Raw genomic sequence first — 24,852 nt, 5'->3', positions numbered from 1 at the left:
GCAGCCATAAAAAAGGATGAGTTATTGTCCTTTGCAGGGACATTGATGAAGCTGGAAACCATCATTCTCAGCAAACTATCACAAGGACAGAAAACCAAATACTACATGTTCTCACTCATAGGTGGGAGCTGAACAATGAGAACACTTGGACACACAGCAAGGAACATCACACAGCAGGGTCTGTCGGCGGGTAGGGGGCTGGAGGAGGGATAGCATTAGGAGAAATACCTAATGTAAATGATGAGTTGATGGGTGCAGCAAACTAACATGGCACATGTATACCTATGTATCAAACCTGCACGTTGTGCACATGTACCCTAGAATTTAAAGTATAATAATAAAAAAAGATCACTGATCACAGATCACTATAAAATATATAATAATGATGAAAAGTTTTGATATATTATGAGAATTACCCAAACGTGACTCAGAGACAGGAAGTGAACACATGCTATTGGAAAAGTGGCACCAATAGACGTACTCAGTGCAGGATTGCCACAAACCTTCAATTTTTAAAGTGAAATGTAATAAAACAAGTTATACGTGAAATAGGACTAATTGAGGATGTTTCCATAAGTAGAAAAAATATGTTCATGCATATTGCAAATCATGCTTCCCACAAAGAAACACATATCAGGTTGGCCTCAGACTTCTACTCTTCAGTGCTAAACCCCTTGAACATTTGATCACATTTCCAGACTTTTCAGACAAAAAACTTGTGTCCCAATAAGTCTATCTTCAAAACATGTGTGAAGGTAATAGGAGTAAATTCTTAGGTATAAAAAGCATACCCCCCAAAAAACTATGTGTGTGTGTGTGTGTGTGTGTGTATGATACACAAAAATAATATGTATTATATAACTACATATTTATAAATATATTTTCTACATTAATGTTTATGTTATGATACATGATATATGTGATCAAGTTGAATTAATCTCCTAAATAAAAAAGATAGCTCTTTTTATCTTCTTCAGTGATTATTAGATGGGTAAATTTTGGGAGAGTTTTTTGAAAGAAATTTCATGCACATATATTTGAGGACAGCAATTTAAAAAATAGATTTCCTGACAAAAGGAAAAATTAGTCTCTCCATTCTAATATGGGTAATAACAGAAGCTACTCTAGAAGGCCTTAAGACATGCACACATACACACACACATACACTGTATATATACACATATATACAAATATACACACATACTTTCAGATATACACATACACACATGCACATAGATATGTATACAAATACAAATTACTTTTCTTTATCCTGTTGAAGATAAGCTTATAGAGTAAAAATTATTGATTGGAAAATAAGTATAAACATATTTTGATAGAAGTTACCTCTGAGTGGTAGAATAATGAGTGACTTTCCATTATAATATTCTAGATTTACCAAATTGCCTTCAATGAACTTGTATCAATTTTTATAATTCTCAAAAATATAAATGTTACCACGAAAGTTCAATTAATATATAACAATTATCTCAGGCCCTGCTCAGTGGCTCACACCTGTATTCCCAGCACTTTGGAGGCCAAGGTGGGTGGATCACCTAAGGTTGGGCATTCAAGACCAGCCTGATCAACATGGAGAAACCCCATCTCTACTAAAAATACAAAATTAGCCGGGCATGGTGGCACATGCCTGTAATCCCAGCTACTAATGAGGCTGAGGCAGGAGAATCACTTGAACCCAGGAGGCGGAGGTTGTGGTGAGCTGAGATTGCACCAATGCACTCCAGCCTGGGCAACAAGACCAAAACTCCATCTAAAAAAAAAAAAAATTATCTTTTAAAAATACCTTTATGCAATTTATGCCTACTTTCTAGTCTCAGGAAATAGACTGAAGACGGCATCTTTCCAAAACTGACTAAACTCAGATAATATTTCTCCCTTGGAACATTTTTTGTTCTTGTCAGAAAGGGAGTTGTATGGCTAATCCAGTGGGTTGCGGAGGATGCACATGGATGGTGAAGGTTTAAATGACATGCATTGAAAATTATGTGACTTTTGTGTTAAATAACTTTTTAGTAGCACCAAAAAGTATAGCTCTTAGAGGATAGATTTAAGCCAGCCTCCTAGCTCTATAATGTATCTCTGTCCATTACCTTGCTATTTAGTGGAATAGCTATTGAGAGTGTGAGATCTTATGACTTTCTTTAAAAAATATATACAAATACAAATACAATAGCCTCTCCCCTCCCCCATCTGCAGTTTCTCTTTCTACAGTTTCAACTATGGTTTGAAAATATTAACTGGACAATTCCAGAAATGCACAATTATATAACAACCAAACTCTAAGTTTTAAATTGTGTATCATTCTGAGCAGCATAATGAAGTCTTACACTGCCCCAGTGTAAGACCAGCTTGCCCAGGATGTGAATTATCCCTCTGCCCAGCAGCTCCATGCTCTCTGTACCACCATTAGTCATTTAGTAGCTGTCTTGATGATCAGGTTGACTGTGGCAGTGTCAATAGGAACCCATTTTTCATTTAGTAGCTGTCTTGATGATCAGGTTGACTGTGGCAGTGTCAATAGGAACCCACTTTTCTTGTAAGATTTTCAGTGTAAAGATGCAACATTCTTGTAAGTTCAAATAAGCTAACAAATATTCCTCTGAGTTATTGTAACTTTTGAATAACTTAGTTATCCTTTAGCAGAACAATAGTTACAATGTAACTTTTACTTTCAGTGTATTCACTTTTAATTATTTTTTACTTCATAATGGCTCCAAAGTGCAAGAGTAGTGATGTTGACAGCTCAGATATGCCAAAAACAAGCCTTAAAGGGCTTCCTTTAAATGAAAGGTCTAAGTTCTCGACTTAAGGAAATTAAAAAAAAAATCATATGCTAAGGTTGCTAAGCTCTAAAGTAAGAAGGAATCTTGTATCCATGAAGTTGTGAAGAAGAAAAAATAAATTTGTGATTGTTTTGCTGTCCCACCTCACCTCACACTGCAAAAGTCATGGCCATAGCATGTGAGAAGTGCTTAGTTAAGATGGAAAAGGCTATAAATTTATGGGTGGAAGACATGAACAGAAATGGGTTCCTATTGACCTCAATTGGTTCAATAGTATGGGCTGTTGTAGGCATTCCCTGGGAGTCTTAGAATAGCTCCCATGCAGATAAGAGGGTCTACTGTATTCCTAAAGGACATATGTGAATATTCCCTTAGATTGTTTAACATGTCTGCCACAAGTAGATATCAAAAAGTCAAAAGAAAGGAGATTAGTGCTTAAAATATGTATTTTCAATCATAGTAGAATGAAAACCTTATAGTTCTCATCTGAAATCAAGATCATTTGAATTATTAAAGTGATTTTTGAGATCATGTGGATTACAGTAGTATTCAGGTTACAGGGGAAATTTAAGTTTGGATTAAAGCCAGAGCAATATGTGGAAGAGCAGAGTGAAGATGGTGCATTTCATTTCCTTAGGATTTGGAATAGTACTAAATGAATGTTACATATCAAGTATATATATATATATTAATCCCAATGCCAGTGGAGAAGCTATTATTATAAATTGCATATGTTGCATGATTTTAAAATATTGTGCCTTTTTCTTGTAAGATTTTCAGTGTAAAGATGCAACATTCTTGCAAGTTAAAATAAGCTAACGAATATTCCTCTTAGTTATTGTAACTTTTAAATAACTTAGTTATCCTTTAGCAGAACAATAGTTACAATGTAACTTTTACTTTCAGTGTATTCAAATTTGAACTAGTAAATTCGTGTTTATTATGAAATTAATATTCATTGATTCAACTAAAATGTTTATTGAATGCCTATTAAGTACAAAATCCTGTGTTTTCTAAAATAATTTTATATAATCTCTCATGTGGGCAAGGAATTGCCTCATCAAATCCATTATATATGAAAATAATCTTAAGTTCACTTTCCTATTTGTTTTTGGAATACATGCTTTGATAAATACTAAAATGCTGACGTTATGAGGGGGAAAAAAACCTAACTCTCTGAAATCACCTACTCTTTGTTTGAATGATCAGGGTAGGATTATGTCCTGTTTATGTTACTGGGTTTACAGTCCACCCTTCCATCTGGATTCTTCTAAGGCCTACAAATCCTATCCATTTGGCAACACAGTTTCCTTAAACTCCAGGTTCTCTTTAATATTCGGATACCTTGCTTCATTCATTCAAAGGAACATATGAAAATTGGAAGACACTGAAGTATGTCAGAAAAGGGCCACCCCACTTAACCAAGGAAAGAAACTTTATCCATAGGAATATAGTAATATACAGCAGCCAACTTGGGGACATCAACATAAAACTTTGTAGTTAAGCTTAAAGAATTTATTTTAATATTATTTTAATTTTAACATTATAATATTAAGGAAATTATTTCAGGCAATGGAAACAGTTATCATGAAAGAATGGTTCTTACTCTGTATTTTCTGAAATATTAGGGTTGAATAAAAGACACTTTCAGGAGAAAGAATAGAGAGTAGGTAATTCTTAAAGGCTATTGCTCTTTCTACATGTAAAAAATTATTCCTCTGTATCATGTATCCGGTTTTGAGCAAAAACTCTGTGAATCCACAGGGATAGCACCAGGCATGATTGATTCAAAGGCTGCCACTAACACTGGGCAGTGTTCCTGGGTTTTCCGGAATATCTGGGCATAGTTTTGCTATGCTCCTGGAAGTAGGAGAGTCAGAGGCAATGGCTAGTATGGAGAAAGAAATAGACCCAGCTCATAGCTCCTGGTATGGAATGTTTTCTTATGGCATAAGACATTATAAAAAGTAGCTCCTATGCATACTTATTAAAGATGCCTACCAAAGTTAATTAACTTGGCCATTTCATTCATTGATTTTTAAATAAAAGATAGTATCAAGGCTTGGGAATATCGTTTTAGAAAAGAGATTTAACTTTTCCAAGCACAAAGGCTTGCATGAGGTCACAGAAGCCACAAAAACAAGCTCTGAATCCTGAAAATGGATTTAAAAATAAATCAGATAACTCAAAAGAGCCTTTGGGGAAAGTACATATAAATTCTCCTTCTGCAGCATCCAAGTTATGAGTCTGTTATGGGTACAATATCTTTCATTTGATCAGCCACAGTTTGAGAGCACAGAACTAGAATGGAGTAGACAAAAAGAAATAATTATCCACGCATATATTTACAGCACTGTTCTTTTGCAGAGGGAATAGTACCCTGTGTGTGTGTGTGTGTGTGTGTGTGTGTGTGTGTGTGTTCCACACTTAACCTTCCTTTGGCCTTGGAATTATCTGGCTTGTTTTCCTCTGTAGTCAGGTTCTGAAATATCAAACACAGCTGTAGACAAAGGAAGAGGTTGGTCAAAAAGCCCACCCAGAGATTCCATAATAAATAGAAATGAAAGTAACATACATAGAATCAAGTAAAGTTTGCTTTGGTACTATAGAATTCCATGAGTCATTTGCATGGGGAACCAGAAGAAAACAATGAAATAAAACAAAAAAACAAACTGGTTAAAGGGCACTCTTTGGAGTCAAGTGAGGAAGCCAAGCATCATAAATTTCCTAGTGGCTGGGCAGAAGGTAAGAGATTGAGGAACACTGCTAAAGAATGTTGCAGGGATTTTCATTTCCAAGAAACTCATGCACCTGTTGATGTATTTTTCAGGCCCTTGGATGATAGCAATTTATGAGGCTATTAGTACTAAGTCCAAGATTTATCAGATGTGCTGTTTGTCTTATAGCCAATATAACCTCAGAAAATTTGGGTTGCACTGGGTTAAAAGGGAGCGTTCTGCTATTGGAGTTATTCAGAGCATTTAAATCGGTTAATCCTACAAGAACGGTGCATTTAGCCTGCCTATTAGAGAGAGTCTTTAAGGATTCCTACCAGTTGCAGAGCCAGGCTGGAGGGGGCGGTCCATTGCTGGGTGAGGTAAAACAGAGGCAGCAGGGGAAGAGTGAGTCCTGGAGACAAGACGGTGTTTCTCTAATCCATCCATGCCAACCGCAGCCAGCGGCGCTTGGCGCACAGAGAGCGCACGTGTGTGCGGGGGTTCCAGGAAGGGCTGTTGCCAAGAAAAGAGCACAGTAGAAAGAAATGTGAGACAAGGTTTGAGGGAGACACTGAGCGACATGTCAACAAATTAAGTTCATCAGGTCAGAGACATAATAAACGGTGTGAAGGAAAAAGAAAAAAAAAAATAGAGAAAGGGAGAGAAAAAACAAGATCCAGTCAATAAATCCATTCAACAGATGTTTTCACACTGACGGCCAGGGCCTGTCTGCCTGGCTAAGGAGGAGGTGATGGCAGGAGGCCTGTCAGTTTGAACTGATTGAAAGAAACAAACCTTTAACCTCAAGAGTAACGTCGACTTCGACTCATTTCCTACTTAGATACCAACGTTTTGAATACAGCCCCAGAACTGCCACACAACGTGGGAGAACAATTCAACGCTTTTAAACTGCCAGTGAGGCCTAATTCTGAACCTCTCCTGAATTTATTTCAGTGAATATTGTTTATGAATTCTATGGATGTCTCTAAAAATGACCAATTACACAATTGTATTTTGACACCTTTCAGTCTTCATATATTTATATAGAAAAAAATGAATATTTCACAGTTTGTATGGTATAATTTCAACACTGTAAAATTATTTGGTTTTAAAATATAGTATTAAGTATATCCTCAGTGATTTAACACTGTTATTATATTCTTCATCCTTCCCAACTTACCGAATCAGTGAATCACAGTTTGGAAGTTTATGGAAGATTCAGTTAGTCTCTTCCTCTGTCTCCAAGAAAAGATATTCTCAAACACAGATAGGCAGCTTATTTAATCATCAATGCTACAAAAGTATACATTTCAAAATATATATTTTAAATATATATTGTTTCGTAATTTTAATAGTTTTATTTATTAATAAAAATATTTATCAAAATATATATACTATGCTGTGAATATTTTCTCTTCAACCTAAGAGAATTCATAAGCTTTATGCTGTTTTATTTGTCTTTCCTAACGAATATGAAGAATAGCTGAACAGTGGTAAAAAAAACATGATAATCTCTTGGCAATGTACAAACTGTTGCTCCAAAGGTTACCAGAGTATTTTTAAACAAGTCTAATTCTTGTAATTTTATAAATGTATGTGCTCTTCTGCTTCTGCTTCCTACCTGACTAGCATTTGTTCTTTCAAGACTTGAGGCAGACATTACTTCTCCTTAGTTAAGGCCTTGCCTTAACCTTCCTGCTAGACTAGGTGCTCCCCTTCTACCCAACATGTGCCATCACAGGTCATACTCATCCTGTATTTCCACCCAAGGCTTGCTACATGCTAGGTGTACAAATTACACTTGCTGAGAAACTTACTGAGAAAGCTAACAAATCTGTACACAATACAACTGTACTCATTGCATATCATGTGGTTTTATGTAATTGTAGCTTTCTCTGTACATGATATGAGTTAATGCTGCATATAAATCTATAAACTGGGATTATAAATATAGATTTAATTACAGACCATAAGCAGAGATTTCTCAATTTAGAAAAAAGTAAGAATGATTTAAAATTAACTTTAAAATAGGTAATAATTAATGTATATGTTGTTACTTCTGTTTTGCTCTACAGAATAATCAAACCATCAATCAATTGGAAGGTATATGTCACATATCGAGGCTTTGGGCATTTGCTTCGATGATTGGGATGGATTGGTCAGGGACCTATTCTAGCTACAGCAGTTTATACACTTTTACAAGAGTCTAACTCTCCTGTTTTCTTGAGTGCCTTATGTTCAATGTCCTGAGGACACAGCAGTAAGATTAATATAGTCCTTCCTCATATGGAACTTACTGTTATAGGGAATACAAATATATAATTAGGATTTGGGGGGTTCTGTTGGGAAAAGGAAGCTTTTCCACATATGATCTATAATTCCTGGGTACATGTTTATCTGATTTTCTGTAATATCCATCTCCTCCCTTTCTTTCTACTGTAATTTCTTCAACTCCGGTGTAAGATGGCAAAAGATTCCTAACTGATCACCCAACTTCTAACACCAAACAGTCCTATTCCTTCCTGCAAGAATTCTCTTCCTGAAGCCCTGCGGTAGCAAGACATTAACACAAAAAGACTCTGAAGGTTTGAAGAGCCTCTACAGTCTGTCATTTGTACTCTCCTTTACCTGAGGCTAACCTACATTTTAAACCTTAGATCATTTATTCCTTTTCTAAGTTCTAGCCAAATACTGTCCACTGAACATCAAATATCATTCTTTCACAGGGCCCGTGACTTTCATGGGCCCTGTGCAATTTTATCATTGTGGACTCCAAAAAATAGTATTAAAAACTACACTTTAAGCCTACATTGGCATACATTGGATTCATTATTATATATTCATATTATTAGATTCATTTTTTTCTGACTAAGAAATTAAAATGTAAAATGTGTTGTGGGCCTCTAACAGTATATCATAGGCTCTGGGCACTGTATCTGCTGTGTCTCACGGATATATTGACCATGATCATTCATGCTTCTTCCAAGCCATCCTTTCTAGATCACCCCTCTATGTGTGGCTATGAAGCTGCACATTCAGCTCTACACACATCCTCTAAGGTCCACTTAAAATTTCACAGTCTCTTTTGAACACTCACATTAATTGTGCTTTCCCCTTCTGTTACATTCCCATCACATTTTGTTTTTCTCTCTCCTTTTCCTGCCATAGTCTTTTATATATTAGAGTTACTGCATGCAGTAACTATTTCTTGAGCTCACACTCCATGCTGGACACGTTGCTAGTGTGCAGAACCTTTTTTATGCTTATTCTCTAGCGAGGAGACAGATACTAAATACAGACATGCATCCCATAACAATATTTTGGTCAAGGATAGACCGCATATATGACACTGGGCCCAGAAGATTATAATGGAGCGCAAAAATCCCTTTCACCTACTGACGTATGAGCCTTCCTAATGTCATAGCACAATTGCTTTAGTTTTAATAATTTAGTGTAGCCTAAGTGTACAGTGTTTATGAAGTCTACAGTACCATGCAATAATGTTCTAGGCCTTCATGTTCACTCATCAGCCACTCACTGACTCACCCAGAGCAACTTCCAGTCATGCAAGCTCTACTCAGGGCAAGTGCCTTATCCAGGTATATTATGTTTCACCTTTTATAATCAACTGTATTTTTATTGTACCTTTTCTATGTTTATATACACAAATTGCCTACAATATTCAGTATAGTAACATGCTATACAGGTTTGTAGGCTAGGAAAAGTAAGCTATTACATATGGCCTAGGTGCATAGTAGGCTATCTAGGTTTGTGTAGGTATACTCTATGATGTTCGTACGACAAGGTAATTATAAATACAGTGAGGGCTATATCTGAAAAAATCAGGATGGTATGAAAAACTTAAAAAAAAACCTGCTGAAGAGGTTCAGGGAAATTTTGTTTAAGAAAGTGATATTTAATCTTAAATATGAAAGACAAATTGGAATTAACCAGGTGACAAATGCAAGGAGAAGCTCTAAATACATTTTACATGTGTGTGTGCATGCACATTTGTGTGTGTGTAAAATGATCTGCCCTTGTATAATGTTGAAAGCTCGTTGAACCAGAAACTGGATATAACTCATCTTTTAACTTATTTTCTGCTGCATTTTATATATTTTCTCACACTTTCTAGAAGATATACTATTTTATTTGTGCATTAAGTAAATGCAATAGATATTTGGAAATTAAAGACTATGTTTCTTTTTTTTAATCACATGGCCATGTTTTAGATGACTGGAGTTACTAAATATTTTTTTCTCTTAATGAGTAGTTTGATTGTGTAAGGACTCCATTTAAATAACACCATCTACTACCTTTCTTTTTTTTTTAAGTAAATATTTATTGCTTTACTTGACCTTCACTGAAACCCTGTAAGATAAAACAGTTTGCTAATTCAAAAGCATTATGTAAATGTTACATGATAGTATAACATTTCACAATTCAGTAAGCAGCATCCTACCTGTCCAGTGTCTACCAGAAGGAATATGGCAATATAAGTAAGAAACAAACAAATAACTACTTGTTCAATATTAATTTGTTTGTTACTTGTAAATGTTTATCCAATAGCTATTGCTCAACCAAAAGGCAACAGTCCTTGTCCTGCATTGTACAGACAGCAAAGAGGATTTAGGATGTTGTGGGTTGACACCCAAAATTTAGGCACTTGCACCTTAACTGCAGTTAGTAAGTTCCACGAAGAGATGACCTTTGGCTGCTATATATTCCCATGCATATCTTTCCCATGCAGTGTTTCACACATAGTGGGCTTTAATAATATGTATTATTCAATTTAAAACGAATGCATAATAGGGAGATATATATAATCATTCTTAAGATCATATTATAAGGATAGGATAAAACAAGAAAACATATTATAAGCAATCACAACACAAAATAATCAAGAAATGGCTGAGAAAAAAATATGAGAAATAGAGTCCAGACAAAATGATTACCAAAGGACAAAATCCTAAAATTATTTTGTGTTGGAGCCAAGAGCTAATGTGAAGAAAATTCCAGTGATTTGAGGATTACTTTTCCTTTGTACTTTTATGTCATTTCTAAGTTTTCTGCATATTACCTATATTAAAACTGTAATTAAGAAAAAATGGTAAATGTTATTTAAACTAAACAGTCAAATCTTCCAAACACTTTATTAGGACAGATTCATAATTATTGGAACTATGAACAGAGATGGGCCAAACATTTTGAACTTTCTTTCAAAATAGTACTATAGAAGAAAGAAGTTTATTCACTTTCAAAGAGTTGATTGCAATTATACACTTTTACAAATGAAATGTGGCTTTCAATGTATCAGAAGAGTTATAAGAATCTAGTAAACCACATATTATTATACTGCACGTTAATCACTGAGTTATCACTAAATGCCAGGTCACTTTTATTTTAGGATAGATATCCAGCCTCATTAACAAAAGCATCCTTCTTGAGCTTGAAAGCTGAAATTACATTTTTCTGTTGTCTCTGGAATGGATTGAAATGTTTCACTAAACCAGTTTTTTTACTATTAGTAGTTATAATGAGAGATAATTTTATTCACGTTTATACTTCTAAGTAAGTAGGAAAGAGCATGTTTCTCTCTTACAGTGCCGAAAAATTAAAACTTCAAACAGTTCAGAATCTACTGTTAATAAAAATTAGAGGAATATCCAAGTTAACAGTTTACTTACTGAGCACCATTAGAAAATGTGTTATCCCCCCTTAAATGAATAGCTAACATGTTCCCCACAAAAGCATTTTTTATTAACATTTATTTTACATATTCTTTATTGAGTCTGTTTTTTATGCAGTAAAAGTCTTCCTTTTTCAGCTGATTCAACTGGGGACTTGGTTTTGATGGCTTATTTTGCCAGATTGTCATTCTGGAAAATACTCTCAGCTAACTGAGATATGTAAGATAACTTTTCATTATATGGTGTGGTCTAAGGCCACTGTGCCCAAACATCTGTTCACTCCCACTGATAAAATTCATGTAATTGCTTTGACAGAAGAGTTGTTACGCACCTATTTTGTAAATTCCTCGGTATTGCCTAGCAAAACATCAATGCCTTTGTGGCCCCACCATTCTAAGTGGTAGCGCATAGGCATTGCCATCATTCTTAGCAAACTATCACAAGAAGAGAAAACCAAACACTGCATGTTCTCACTCATAGGTGGGAACTGAACAATGAGATCACTAGGACTCGGGAAGGGGAACATCACACACTGGGGCCTATCATGGGGAGGGGGGAGGGAGGAGGGATTGCACTGGGGAGTTATACATGATATAAATGATGAATTGATGGGTGCTGACGAGTTGATGGGTTCAGCACACCAACATGGCACAAGTATACATATGTAACAAACCTGCACGTTATGCACATGTACCCTAGAACTTAAAGTACAATAAAAAAAAAAAAAAAAAAAAAAAAAAAGAAAGTGGGTAGGGATAGTTCTAGAAGGTCTTTGTATGACAAGCACAATGTTCTGGCTTAGAATGAAATATTTTCTTGAGGGTGGCTTGCTAATGGAGACTATGAGGTGCTAAAGTCCCTGAGTTAAGGAAATCACATGGTTCCATGTTTTGTAATAACAGTGATTTCTTTGTTCTGTTTTGTTTTGCTTTCTTGTTGCTATCACACAGGGACCAAATGCATAGCTTCTGGGTTTTCACTTTGCTCTGGATGATCACATTTGCTACCTGACCTGTGAGTGGTTACTCATGGTCTATAATCAATATCACCATGCAACTTTAGCAAGAGCAATATCAGAAATCATAAATCATAATGCATACTCTGAAAATACAGAGCAAGAGACACTCATAGACTACTTTGAGGAGAGTAAATTGTTTTAACACTTTATTTATTTATTTATTTTTTTCTTGAGACGGAGTCTCACTCTGTCGCCCAGGCTGGAGTGCAGTGGCCAGATCTCAGCTCACTGCAAGCTCCGCCTCCCGGGTTTATGCCATTCTCCTGCCTCAGCCTCCCGAGTAGCTGGGACTACAGGCGCTTGCCACCTCACCCGGCTAGTTTTTTGTATTTTTTAGTAGAGACGGGGTTTCACCAGGTTAGCCAGGATGGTCTCGATCTCCTGACCTTGTGATCCGCCCGTCTCAGCCTCCCAAAGTGCTGGGATTACAGGCTTGAGCCACCGCGCCCGGCCTGTTTTAACACTTTAAAGAACAATTCACAACATTTCGTACAAATAGTTTGTATTTACTATAAACTCTAGCAAATATGGTGAGTGAAAAAACAAGCAAAAGAATATATGAAAAAAAATTTTTTCCAAAATTTGCAAATTAATATCACATATTAAATATGTTAATGAAATTAATAAAAAGTAAAGACATACATGAAAAAATAAACACCAAATTCAGAAGAGAAGGAATGGGAGGGACAGTGGGAGAGAGATACATAGGAAACTTGAATTGTACCTGTACTGTTCTATTTCTTAAGCTGGATGTTATGAGTGTTCATTGTTGTAATATTTACACCTGTTAATTGTTTAATAATTTTTCAAAAATAGAATTAATGCTTATAGCATGTTTGTCATATATAAAACACCAATATTATTATAATAACTAACGTTCCACATACAGATACCTTTATTGTAAACACTACATTTTGTAGAAGAAAAGAAATTAAGACAGAAAAGTAAAATAAATGAAAAAAGAAAACAAAAATAGGCTGGGCACAGCAGCTCACACTATAATCGCAGAACTTTGGGAGGCCAAGGCAGAGAAACTCTTGAGCCCAGGAGTTCAAGACCAGACTGGGCAACATAGGGAGATCCTATCTCTATAAAAAATTAAACAACACAAAAATTAGTTGGCATGGTGTCACATGCCTGTAGTCCCAGGAGGCTGAGGAGGGAGGATCACTTGAGTGCAGCAGGTTGAGACTGCAGTGAGCCATGATCAGGCCACTGGACTCCAGCCTGAGTGACAGAGTGAAACTCTGTCTCAAAAAAAGAAGAAAAAAAAGAGCATAAAAATACGTTTGGTAACACATTTTTTTTTACTAAGGTAAAGTATGTGAATTTACTTTTACATCATATATTAATAAGATATACATTAATCTGTACCAACTATGAAATAATTTCACTAATAGATAAATGAACACAGTAATATATATAATTAAGTATATTTTGTCTTTAAAATTTCAACATATTATCATTTTAAATTCACTCAGTAAGAAAACCATTAATGATACTACAGGGACTGAAAATTAAGAAGATTATAAATTGGGAACTTAATATGATGTATTTGAATAAAAGAAAATAAATTTTAAAATTAAAAACAAAATTTAAAATTAAAGTAATTATAATTAAAATTAAAATAATAATTAAAATGCAAACTTGTAAGAAATAAATTCAATTCAATAGTATGAGCCATCCTCTTCAGGTGCAGAAGAAAATACCACAGCTTCTCATATTTTAATTTTTTAAATTAAAATACAAGAAAGCAAATTAATTATACCTAGTGTTGATATATGGATAGATACTAGCATTTTCACCCAATTCCTGCATCAAATGTCACATATATAATCTATGAAGATATCCTATAAGGAAGAAAGTCTAAATTTCAAATTTACTATACTACACAGGTACATATTAAACAGTGTGTTCCTTGCTTAAGGATAGATATGTAGATAATGGAATTGAATTGAGAATCCAGAAATAAACTCTTACACTTATGATGAATGATTTTCAACAAAGGTGCCAAGAAATTCATAGGCAAAATATTTTTAAATTCTTCTCCACGAAAGGACTTGAACAAAAAGAACAGGGACAACTGCGTAACCACCATGACATTTTGCAAGGAATACAATAAAGCTTCCATTCCTCATGCCATACACAAAAGTTAACTCCAAATGATCACAGAACTAAATGCTAAGATCTAAAACTAGCCGGGCGCCGGTGGCCTCAAGCCTGTAATCCCAGCACTTTGGGAGGCCGAGACGGGCCGATAACGAGGTCGAGATCGAGACCATTCTGGCTAATCACGGTGAAACCCCGTCTCTAACTAAAAAAATACAAAAAAATTAGCCGGGCGAGATGGCGGCGCCCTGTAGTCCAGCTACTTCGGGAGGCTGAGGCGAGGAGAATGGCGTGACCGGGAGGCGGAGCTTTGCAGTGAGCTTGAGATCCGGCCACTGCACGCAGCCCTGGGCGGACAGAGCGAGACTCCATCTCAAAAAAAAAAAAAAAAAAAAAGATATCTAAAACTAGAATATTCTCAGATGAAATAGAGGAATACATTCTCTTGCATATAAGACTAAAGGCAAAAGTGACCCAAAAAATAGGTTACTTAAGCCAGGCAAGGTGGCTCACACCTGTAATCCCAACACTTTGGGATGCCAAGGTGGGTGGATCACCTGAGGTCAGGAGTTCGAGACCAGCCTGGCCAATATAGTGAAACCCCATATCTACTAAAAATACAAACATTAGCTGGGCGTGGTGGTGTGAGCCTATAATCCCAGCTAATAGGGAGGCTGAGGCAGGAGAATCACTTGAACCCAGGAAGCAGAGGTTGCAGTGAGCCGAGATCACGGCATTGCACTCCAGTCTGGGCGATAAGACAAAATTCCATCTCAAAAAAAAAAAAAAAAAAGAAAAGAAAAGAAAAAAAATAGTTTAATTAGGCTTCATCGAGGTTAAACAATGTTGTGCTTCAAAGGACACCGTAAAGTAAGTGGAAAGATAACCCACAAGTTAGAGAAAATATCTGCAAATCACATAGCTGATAAGAGACTTGTATCCAGAATATGTAAAGAATCCTTATAACACAATAATCAATACTAAGAGGCAATCCAACTTAAAATGAGGTGAACAGATAAAGATAACAGGCAACCCGATTTAAAACTGGGTAAAAGTTCTGAACAGACATTTGTCTTAAAAAGAGAGGCATGTGAAAAGATGCTCACTTCATTAGCTATCAGGGATTTGTAAATCAAAATCCCAACAATTTACAACTTCACACCAATTAGAATGTTTATTATAAATAAAAGATAAAAAGCAAATGCTGTGGAAGATGCAGAGAAATTGGAACTTTCATATGCTGGTGGGGGTGTAAAATGATGCAGCCACTTTGGAAACAGCTTGTGCTTCCTTGAAGGGTTAAATATAAAGTTACCATATGACCCAGCAATTTCAATAATATGTATACACCTAAGAAAAATGAAAAAATACTTCCACATAAAAACTTGTACTTGAGTGTTCATAGCAGCACTATTCGTGAAAGCCCAAATACAATCTAAATGTCCACCAATTGATAAATGGATAAAAAAAGTATGCTATATCCATAAAATAGAATATTATCTAGACATAAGAAGGAATGAAACACTGATACATGCTACAACATGGATGAACCTTGAAAACACAAGAGAATAGTCACAAAAGACCACATACCAGCCAGGTGTGGTGGCTCACAACTGTAATCCTAACACTTTGGGAGGCCGAGGCGGATGGATTGCCTAACCTCAGGAGTTCGAGACCAGCCTGGGCAACACGGTGAAACCCCGTCTCTACCAAAATGCAAAAAACTTAGTTGAGCGTGGTGCCATGCACCTGTAATCCAGTTAGTTGGGAGACTGAGGCAGGAGAATTGCTCGAACCTGGGAGGCGGAGATTGCAATGAACCAACATCACGCCATTGCACTCCAGCCTGGGCGACAGAGCGAGACTCCATCTCAAAAACAAAAAACAAACAAAAAAAACACACACCATACAATTTGATTTACATAAAATATGCAGAACACACAAATTTATGGAAGCCAAAAGTAGATTAGTGGTTGCCTAGAGTTGTAGGAGGATGAAGTTACCACTAATGGGTAGTTTCTTTTGGGGGGTGATGAAAATGTTCTAATATTGACTGTGGTGATGGCTGTGCAACTCAGTGACTATATGAAAACCCACTGACTTGTAAATAGAAATGAGTAAACCATATAGTATATGTGAATATACTAATAAAGTTGTTAAAAACAACACTTTTTAAAATCATAGTAAAAAAGTTTCTATCCACTAACTCAAAATTAATTTTAAAATAACATTTATTTCATTTTTATCCCCTTTCTTAATTTCTATTGATGTGCATGTTTTGTAACATACCACATATTGATGTGGTGATACATTATATAGTTTGTAAATATATTTTTTATATTTGTACATCTGTACAATTGCATATGTGTGTGTGTTTATGCTAAAATATTTTTATCGCTTGTGATTTTAAGAAATTGCCCCAGCACTTTGGGAGGCTGAGGCGAGTGGATCACCTGAAGTCAGGTGTTCGAGACCAGCCTGACCAACATGGTGTGATCCCATCTCTACTAAAAATACAAAATTAGCCAGGCATGATGGTGCATGCCTGTAATCCCAGCTACTTGGGAGGCTGAGGCAGGAGAATCACTTGAACCTCGGAGGCAGAGGTTGCAGTGAGCTGAGATTGCGCCATTGTACTCCAACCTGGGCAACAAGAGCAAAATTCCATCTCAGAAAAAAAAAAGAAATTGTAAATCAACTCATAGGAGGTGAAATGCTCAGTAACAATTTGGTTAAGATAGAGGGTATCTTCAACAAACAGGTGAGGATCTTTACTATCCCCCCGCCTCCTCCCTAGCTGTGGATAGCATTTCTGAATTCCAGTATGCAAGTGCGGTTCACAGTTCAGGGAAGTTGGATTAACAGGTGTATGCTCACCAGCAACAGAATGTGCTCACTATTTTCTACCAATCTTCCCTCTAGGGCCAAGTGGTGGCCCTTGTAACAGTGGTGAGCCTCTAAGGAGATGAAGTATTACCCCCAGGTACTCACTGGTCACTTCCAGTGAGGGTAGGTTACTGTCTTCTCAGGTTCTTCTCATTTTAAACAGGAGTCTTTGCCTAGCACATTTTTCATGCCAGCGAACAAAATACCAAAATAAATGTACCAATGAGAGGTAAAATTTTGCAAATCAAATATTGTTGTTTTCAAATCATGAAGAATCCATAAACCATAATGTGACTTACAAGACAGGGCTATTGGTAGCTGAATGCTACAAAGCTTTCAGCTAAAGTACCACCAACAGAAGCAGAGGGAATTGGATTCAAGAGTAACCAGTGTTTGTATGCACACACAATGGGAGACAGAGTGTGTGTTTAGTTAACCTATGATTCTGGATTGAAGTTTAGGGACTTAGTTTAGTGTTGGCATTGACCCATGTGAAGCTGCACCTATTTAACAACAGTTTCTCAACTGGGTAGAATGTTGGTAAAAGTTATTACCTATATACAGAATATTTAAATTGCTTCTGGTATCCTCAGACATAAAGGTTCCAGAAGAAAATAAATCACTAATTTGGTTGCACTATGCATTTATATATATGAAAACTAGTTGCTTTAGAAATGTTTAAAATTCAGCTGCCTTGAAGCATTCTTGGAAAATGACCACTTTCAATCAACAGGAATTTTTCTGCAGTACAAAATACAAAAGAAACTATATTTCAATTTTGAAATTAAATAAATAACAAGTCCACAATGTGTCATTTCTTTTGTAATGGAAAAGTAAAGAAAACAAATTATATTTTTGTTCCTTCATTTGTTTTTTAACTTCTATATTTTTACAATTGCCTGTAGAAAAACATGTTCAAGAGAGCAGACTGAAATTATTTTAATTACATAACAGCCCAGAGAAAGATGAAATTATACAATGGCCTAGATTAGCATCCTTGTGTGGTTGGCAGCCAATGGACAGTACAGGATGAACAATAGAGCTCTGGTCTAGAAATAATAGCCTGAAGAGAAGGAGGGGAAAAAGAGGTTTCATTTGAATATGATGGATCTCTTGAACATTTCCTTTATTCCTCCGTCTTGATAATTAGAGCCTGGATATAAAATATCATAACGAGAGAGATGACAAGTAATATAAATCATTTCTATTTAAGACATATGAATTGGATAGATTTATCTCGAATAGATATTCTCAGTCTAGGATCTGTGGAAGAATTCTAGTGGATATAAGACTCCTGAAACTGTGTGTAAAATTATACAAGAATGTGCATCTCTGAATTTTGCTGAAGATGTCGTCCATAGTTTTCATCAGAGGTCATTAATTTAAAAAATAATATTATGAAGCATAGCTTTAAGGAAAAAATGGAGTAAGTGGCCATAATAAAATCTCACTAATTACAACTTCTAGGTTTCTCTGTTAATACATTAGATTTAACATCAATAATATGTCATGAATGGGTTTTTTAAAACCCATGGGTTCAGACATATCACATGTTGGGTCAAGTAAGTAGGATCCCAATTCTTTCAGGATCAGACATTAATCTTTATACCCTCTCATTCCAAGAAAACATCTTACTAAACATAATATTAGGAGAATCACATTTTTCATCACTGGTGTCTAGACCCAATTGCTTGTGTGCAAATTACCAAGCACGTCAAACTCAAGCAAAGTTTGACTTTATCTCTATTTTACCCTTTCTCTCAAAGCATGCCTGGGTCAAAGGAAAGATATTCCAAATATCTTTTGTCATTGAACTAGGAGCCAATTACTGATAGTTTATGTTAAAATGCTTGGCTAACAAAAAAATTTAAAATAAAATAAGACAGAGAGAGAATGTTGTTTAACATGTATTTATTTTGGCATTTAAACAGAAGTATCCGCTTTTAAAAAAAAAACCACTTTCCACTTAGAATAGATAAGCGTTTGAGGAAGCACACAGCTCAACCCATAGCATGGAAGAAAATGTCTTAAATAGAATAAAGACTAGTCACTGCGGGTCAGAATTGAAAACTGTGGTTTTCTCCACAACCAGACCTTTAAACAGTAATACGCTGGTGTATTTGCTAAGATGAATGTAACATAATATTTAAAATACTTTGGTTTTGAAAAGAATGTCTCTTTTAAGTATTTCCTTGAACTTAAAAATAAATATCACAAAAGGCATTGATAATTTAAAATACTTTTGCAATTATTTCTTGGCTTTCATGGAACTCATTCTTTCATTCGTAAATCCATTATATTAAGAGCTTACTGGGTGTTAGGAACTGTAGTAGAAATTAGAAGATAGAATGGTAAACTCAACAGATCAAGTCACTCTTCTTCTGAGTTTACAATCTGGTGAGGGAGATAAATATTCATCCAGTTCCACACAAATCATTATAAAAGAGCAATGGAGGTAAGAGTTATGAAGAGTGGTACAGGGTCCTAAATTATGAGCAACTAAGAAAAGCTCCTCTGAGCCAAGAGATGAAGAATGAGAAGGATTTAGCTTGACAAAGAGAGAAAGAATGTTCCATGTAGATAGCATAGCATGTGGAAAGTCACTCTGGTGATAGGGCACCTGGTAAATGCCACAGACCAGGTGCAATTCAGCATGGCTATTTGTAAGGGTGAATAGCCCTTATTCATAAGACTCCCTAAGGCCGCTGGTTATGGAGATTCTGGGGAATGAATAGAAGGGTGGAGACCACGCAGCACTTGCACCTTATCTAAAGAGGCTGACTCTCAAACCTAAGAGCAATAGCAAGTCAACAAATAGTTTTAGATTCCAGGAGTTTGGGCCTGAGGATCGAATGTTTAACAGAGTTGATAAGAACAAATTTGCATTAGAAATGATTATTCCAGCAGAAAAATAACATATATTTTGTGTAGAATAGGCAACTTAATCTTCACACACCTTCCTACGCAAATTAAATGATGTTATTTAAAAAGTGCACAGGATTCAGAAAACAAACAAACTCCTGGGTTTGTACTCCAGCTCTACCATTTTACAAAGAAGTAAATAAGGAAAACTTTACTTGAACTCTCAGAGCACCTCTGTAAAATAAAGAAATGACAATGTATCTGATAAGCATTTTTTCTTCCAGAATAAGTGGTTTATCTGCAAAAAGACTAACCTAATTAGCATTGTTATTTAAACATTCATAGTATCATATATTTCTCCACATAGGATAAGGAAATTAATCATTAATGTATCATTGTTACTGATGATTTATTTTTTTAAAACTCAAATTGACTCTATTACCAAAATACATTATAACAAGCTGTTATTGAGCCAATCTTCTGCCTTCTTTCTGATCTCCATGACTGATACCACAGTCATCAGTTATGACTAGTCACAACTAGATATTGTTTAGTAGTCTTTACCTACTTCATTAGCCACCTACTATGTTGCTTCTCAGCCTCCATGCTCATTTAGCTCCTTATCCAGAATCATGCACATGTTGATTTTTCTTACATATATTTTTATTATAATTTACTAAGATTTCTATAACAGTAAATCTTCTTGCATAAATGCCCTACATCCTTATGAGGATGATAAGACAAAACTTTCTAAATCTGTTGTGATGGCTCTATTCTTTTGAAAAATTCATTGTAATTGATAAATAAGAGTGGTATATATTTATGGTGTTAAACATGATGTTTGATCTATGTATACATTGTGGAATGGCTAAATCAAGCTAATTAACATATATATTGCCTCACATGCTTAATTGTTTTGTGACTCTATTCTTACGTATTTTCTAACAATTGGTTTCTGAAATAGTCTCTGTATTTAGTCTCATGGGTCAATAACTTTTATGAACTCATCTGCAATGCTCATCACCAAACTATCATCCTAACAACACTGTTTAATAATTTGGCCTACAGCAACCAAAGGTAGGCAGATTCTGCTAAGCAGTCTCATTAGTTGTCATAAATTGTTGCATCTGTCAACAGTCAAATTTTTCTTTATGACACTCATTTCTCACAATTATTTTTAGTGGTCGCTGCCCACAAAATAGACTCTTCCATTCTGCTATACAACTTGCATTGCTTTTGCGTCAAGTTATGTTAACTTCAGTTACCTGATTTTAACTATGCTCATCAAATGGAACAAAGAACAAATGGATAATATAATATGATTAGACAAGGCTTAACAATTTGGTTTAAGACCTTGTCTGGTATTATTTGGTTTTAGTGCAACAGATTCAACTCTAAATAGAATCAATAGAAATAAAGTGAATCTCACTAAAATAGTTCCTGGCTTACATGAATAAACTCTTGCATATAAAAGTTGTTTCATCTCCTTGAAAAACATAAAATAATATTATTATGCACATTTATGCACATGCTATTTTAATTTGTAAAGTATCAAAAATTGCTATTCAAAATTATACTCACGAGCCAAATAAGTAACGTAATATGTTAAAGTGGTTATATTCAATTATTGGGAAGTTTAACTTTATTTGATTTATAACATGTCAATGAACCTACAATACCTAGTATTTACTGGCATTGTTTATCATCTGCTTGGTTCTTCAGCAGAGTCATCATCATAATATTTGTTCACAACTTGAGTAAAGGCTAAAACAGTTCTCATCATTCTTAGATGTTAACTAAGCTTGTTATTGTTTATACCTGCAGATTTTAAATCATGCTTTTAGTAATTAGTAGCTATTTATAAATTGACTCTGAAACAGGAATTATTGTAAACCTGCAGGATAAGTGACTATGGCATTCCACAATAGCTCTATGCACCGCTATTTGCTTGTCATGCAATAGTCCCACTTGCTAGAGCCCATCCCTTCTCTAGAACATGGAGTTTGAAGTCCGGTTAGTAGAGAAGGTTGTTGCCACTGATGAAAGAGAAAAAACTGAAAGCAGTTAGTGAAAAAATTGGTCAACATCTTTAGGGACTTTAACTTAATCAGAAAACAATGAGAAGTCCCTGACATATATTAAGGAATGAAAAAATGTGATTATATTTAAATTTAAGGAGGGCTTAAAGTACCCCGATTTCATTAAATTGGGATTCAAAGACTGGCTATGGGCAAACCTGGTGAGCCGTGACCAGTGGGCCAAGGGGTTTACTACACATCCTTCATCCTGCCCACTGGCCCCCTACATCCACTGGGCATTTGCATTGGTTGATACGAGTTTGATTTATCTTTCTTTGGTTGATTGTCTTCCTGAAGAAAATAAAAAAGAATTCTGGTGAAAAATGAGAGAAGAGATGGGAAAAACAGGGAATGGACAGCAGCAAACAAAGTGTGTTCTCTCTTGAGCCTAGTGAATGGCTATTTGAGCTCCAAGAGAAAAGACCTGCAGGAAGAAGTAGAAAGAACTCTGTCATATGAAATTTACAGCACAAGTGAAACAGTTTGGAAGACAGTGTTCCTCTCATTTGTGACAAAAAATGTCATTAAGGGCTAAAAGGAATGAAGAGTCACTTTGCATTCTGAGGATTGTAAAGTTTGAGAACTGCGAAGCAGCAACCCCAAGTGTGGGCAGGGGTGGTGGGTATGTCAGATCACTGCTGGTATTGATGGCTCTCAACTGAGCACAGACTCATTCCTCAACACATGCAAGTCCCTCAAGGAAGACACAGAAGTACCTGAGAGACACTGATTATGACGTTAGGACTATTGTGACACCAGGAAGTTAGTAATCAAAACTAATATTAACTTATTTGTAAACATTAATCAACCACTTGGGTTATTAAAATCCAGTAGTCGACTACTAGAGACTTTGCATTAACTTAGTTGACAGTAGCCAGAACCAGAGTTGCAGCAGTGGGTGGGAGAGAGGAATGTGGACCCCAGAGACATTTAGAAGGTGGAATCAACATGATTTGTTGAATTGAGAAGATGTTCTCTCCACTTTGAGGCAATGAGGAGCAATGATGATGACAGTTAAGTTACTTAATTCCTTAAAGCCTCAGTTGCCCCATCTTTTGAATTTGTAAATTTTCAATAACAAGAGTATCTACTGCATAGAGACTGTTGTCAAAATTAAATGAGATGATCCACTTAAAATATTTAGGGCAGTGCTAAGCATATTCTAGGCATCCAGACATACTGAGAATTATTACTACACCTGCAGAAGATATTCAGAAGATGAGTAAATCAAATTGCCAATTTTAGGAAGTACTATTTGTATGCAAATTTGAAATGCATGATATATTTTGTGACTGTTAGTTTAAAATCTATATTTATTTATATGGGTAAATATACACATGTATATACACATATTCCCAATTGGCTAATCTTTATCACTGAATAGTAAAGCAACAAAATGTTCTGCATTAACTTTTTCTCTATTCATGTGCTCTTTTTTGTTATTTAAACTCGAGTGGCTTTCCTTGTTAGGGGCATAGCATGTACATTTTCACTTTGCTTAGCTCATCAAAGAGCATTTGATGTACTTCCAACTCCTAGGTATGAATGCCAACCCTCTGTTAGATGAACAGATACTATTAACATAGACATCATCCCCAATATGCTGAAAGTTAATGAGCTAATATTCTGAATATTTAACCTCCTTTGGGCTTTGATTATGCGTGAATTTTTTTTTACCAGTATATGTATGTGTGTATGCATATATATGTGTTTGTGTACATATCTGTATATGTTTGCATGTGTGTAAGAATGATGTAAGCATGTGAAAATAATCATTTTGAAGTAAAATTATGAGCTTGCATTTAAGACTTTGAATAATTAAACCAACATAAAAGTAACATAAGATGAAACATTAACAAATTGTGATCACAGGTAACCAAAATCCTTCTTCCCTGACTGATATGGTTTAGTTGTGTCCCTACCCAAACCTGACCTTGAATTGTAGCTCTCATAATTCCCACGTGCCATGGGAGGGACCTGGGGAGAAGTAACTGAATCATGGGGATGGGTTTTTTCCATGTTGTTCTTGTGATAGTGAATAAGTCTCATGAGATCTGATGGTTTTACATAGGGCAGTTCCCCTGCACATGCTCTTTTGCCTGCTGCCATGTAAGACGTGTCTTGCTCCTCTTTGCCTTCCACCATGATTGTGAGGCCTCTTCAGCCATGTGGAACTTTAAGTCCATTAAACCTCTTTTTCTTTATAAATTACCCAGTCTTGGGTATGTCCTTATCAGCAGCATGAGAACAAACTGATACGCTGACATTTCTCAGAAGATACCCCTGAGTATCGGAGAACCCTGGCAGAACTCTGGCTTAAGTCTTGGGAGAGGGTGAAGCATAGAATCAGAGGGCAAGGCTGGGTGCTGTGGCTCATGTCTGTGATCTCAACGCTTTGGGAGGCCAAGGTGGAAGGATTGCTTGAGGCCAGGACAACACAGGGCAAGAAAGGTACTTTATTATATGATAATCTCTAAAATTCCCCCATTTGATTCTAAACCTGTAAGGGAGAACAATGTGTCTGGTTTCTTCACAGTCAATTCCCCAAGCACAAATACAAACATATTGCAGTGCCCAAGTAATTTTTGTTGAATAAGTGAATTAAGCTATAACATTTGGGGTTTCAAAAACTCCGAGATGTGTTTCCAAATTTTAATCTAGTTCTTTTTTTTTTTTTTTTTTTTTTTTTTT

General features: G+C 35.7%; 1 protein-coding gene across 8 annotated transcripts in view; it reads right to left on the bottom strand.

Annotated features, from left to right (window-relative positions):
• HDAC9 (histone deacetylase 9) overlaps nt 1-24,852 on the bottom strand; it is a 941,976-nt gene that overhangs the window by 274,483 nt on the left and 642,641 nt on the right. For all 8 annotated transcript variants that reach the window (XM_017890061.1, XM_017890068.1, XM_017890066.1 and 5 more), the window contains one exon: nt 5,854-6,031. In XM_017890061.1, the coding sequence (XP_017745550.1) occupies nt 5,854-6,031 (178 nt within the window). The remainder of the gene's footprint in view (nt 1-5,853; nt 6,032-24,852) is intronic.

This window comes from Rhinopithecus bieti, unplaced genomic scaffold (assembly GCF_001698545.2).
Source record: "Rhinopithecus bieti isolate Rb0 unplaced genomic scaffold, ASM169854v2 scaffold_19861, whole genome shotgun sequence".
In the NCBI taxonomy this organism is placed as follows: domain Eukaryota; kingdom Metazoa; phylum Chordata; class Mammalia; order Primates; family Cercopithecidae; genus Rhinopithecus; species Rhinopithecus bieti.
Note: the sequence above shows the minus strand (reverse complement) of the source record. Positions and strands in the feature narration are given on the sequence as shown.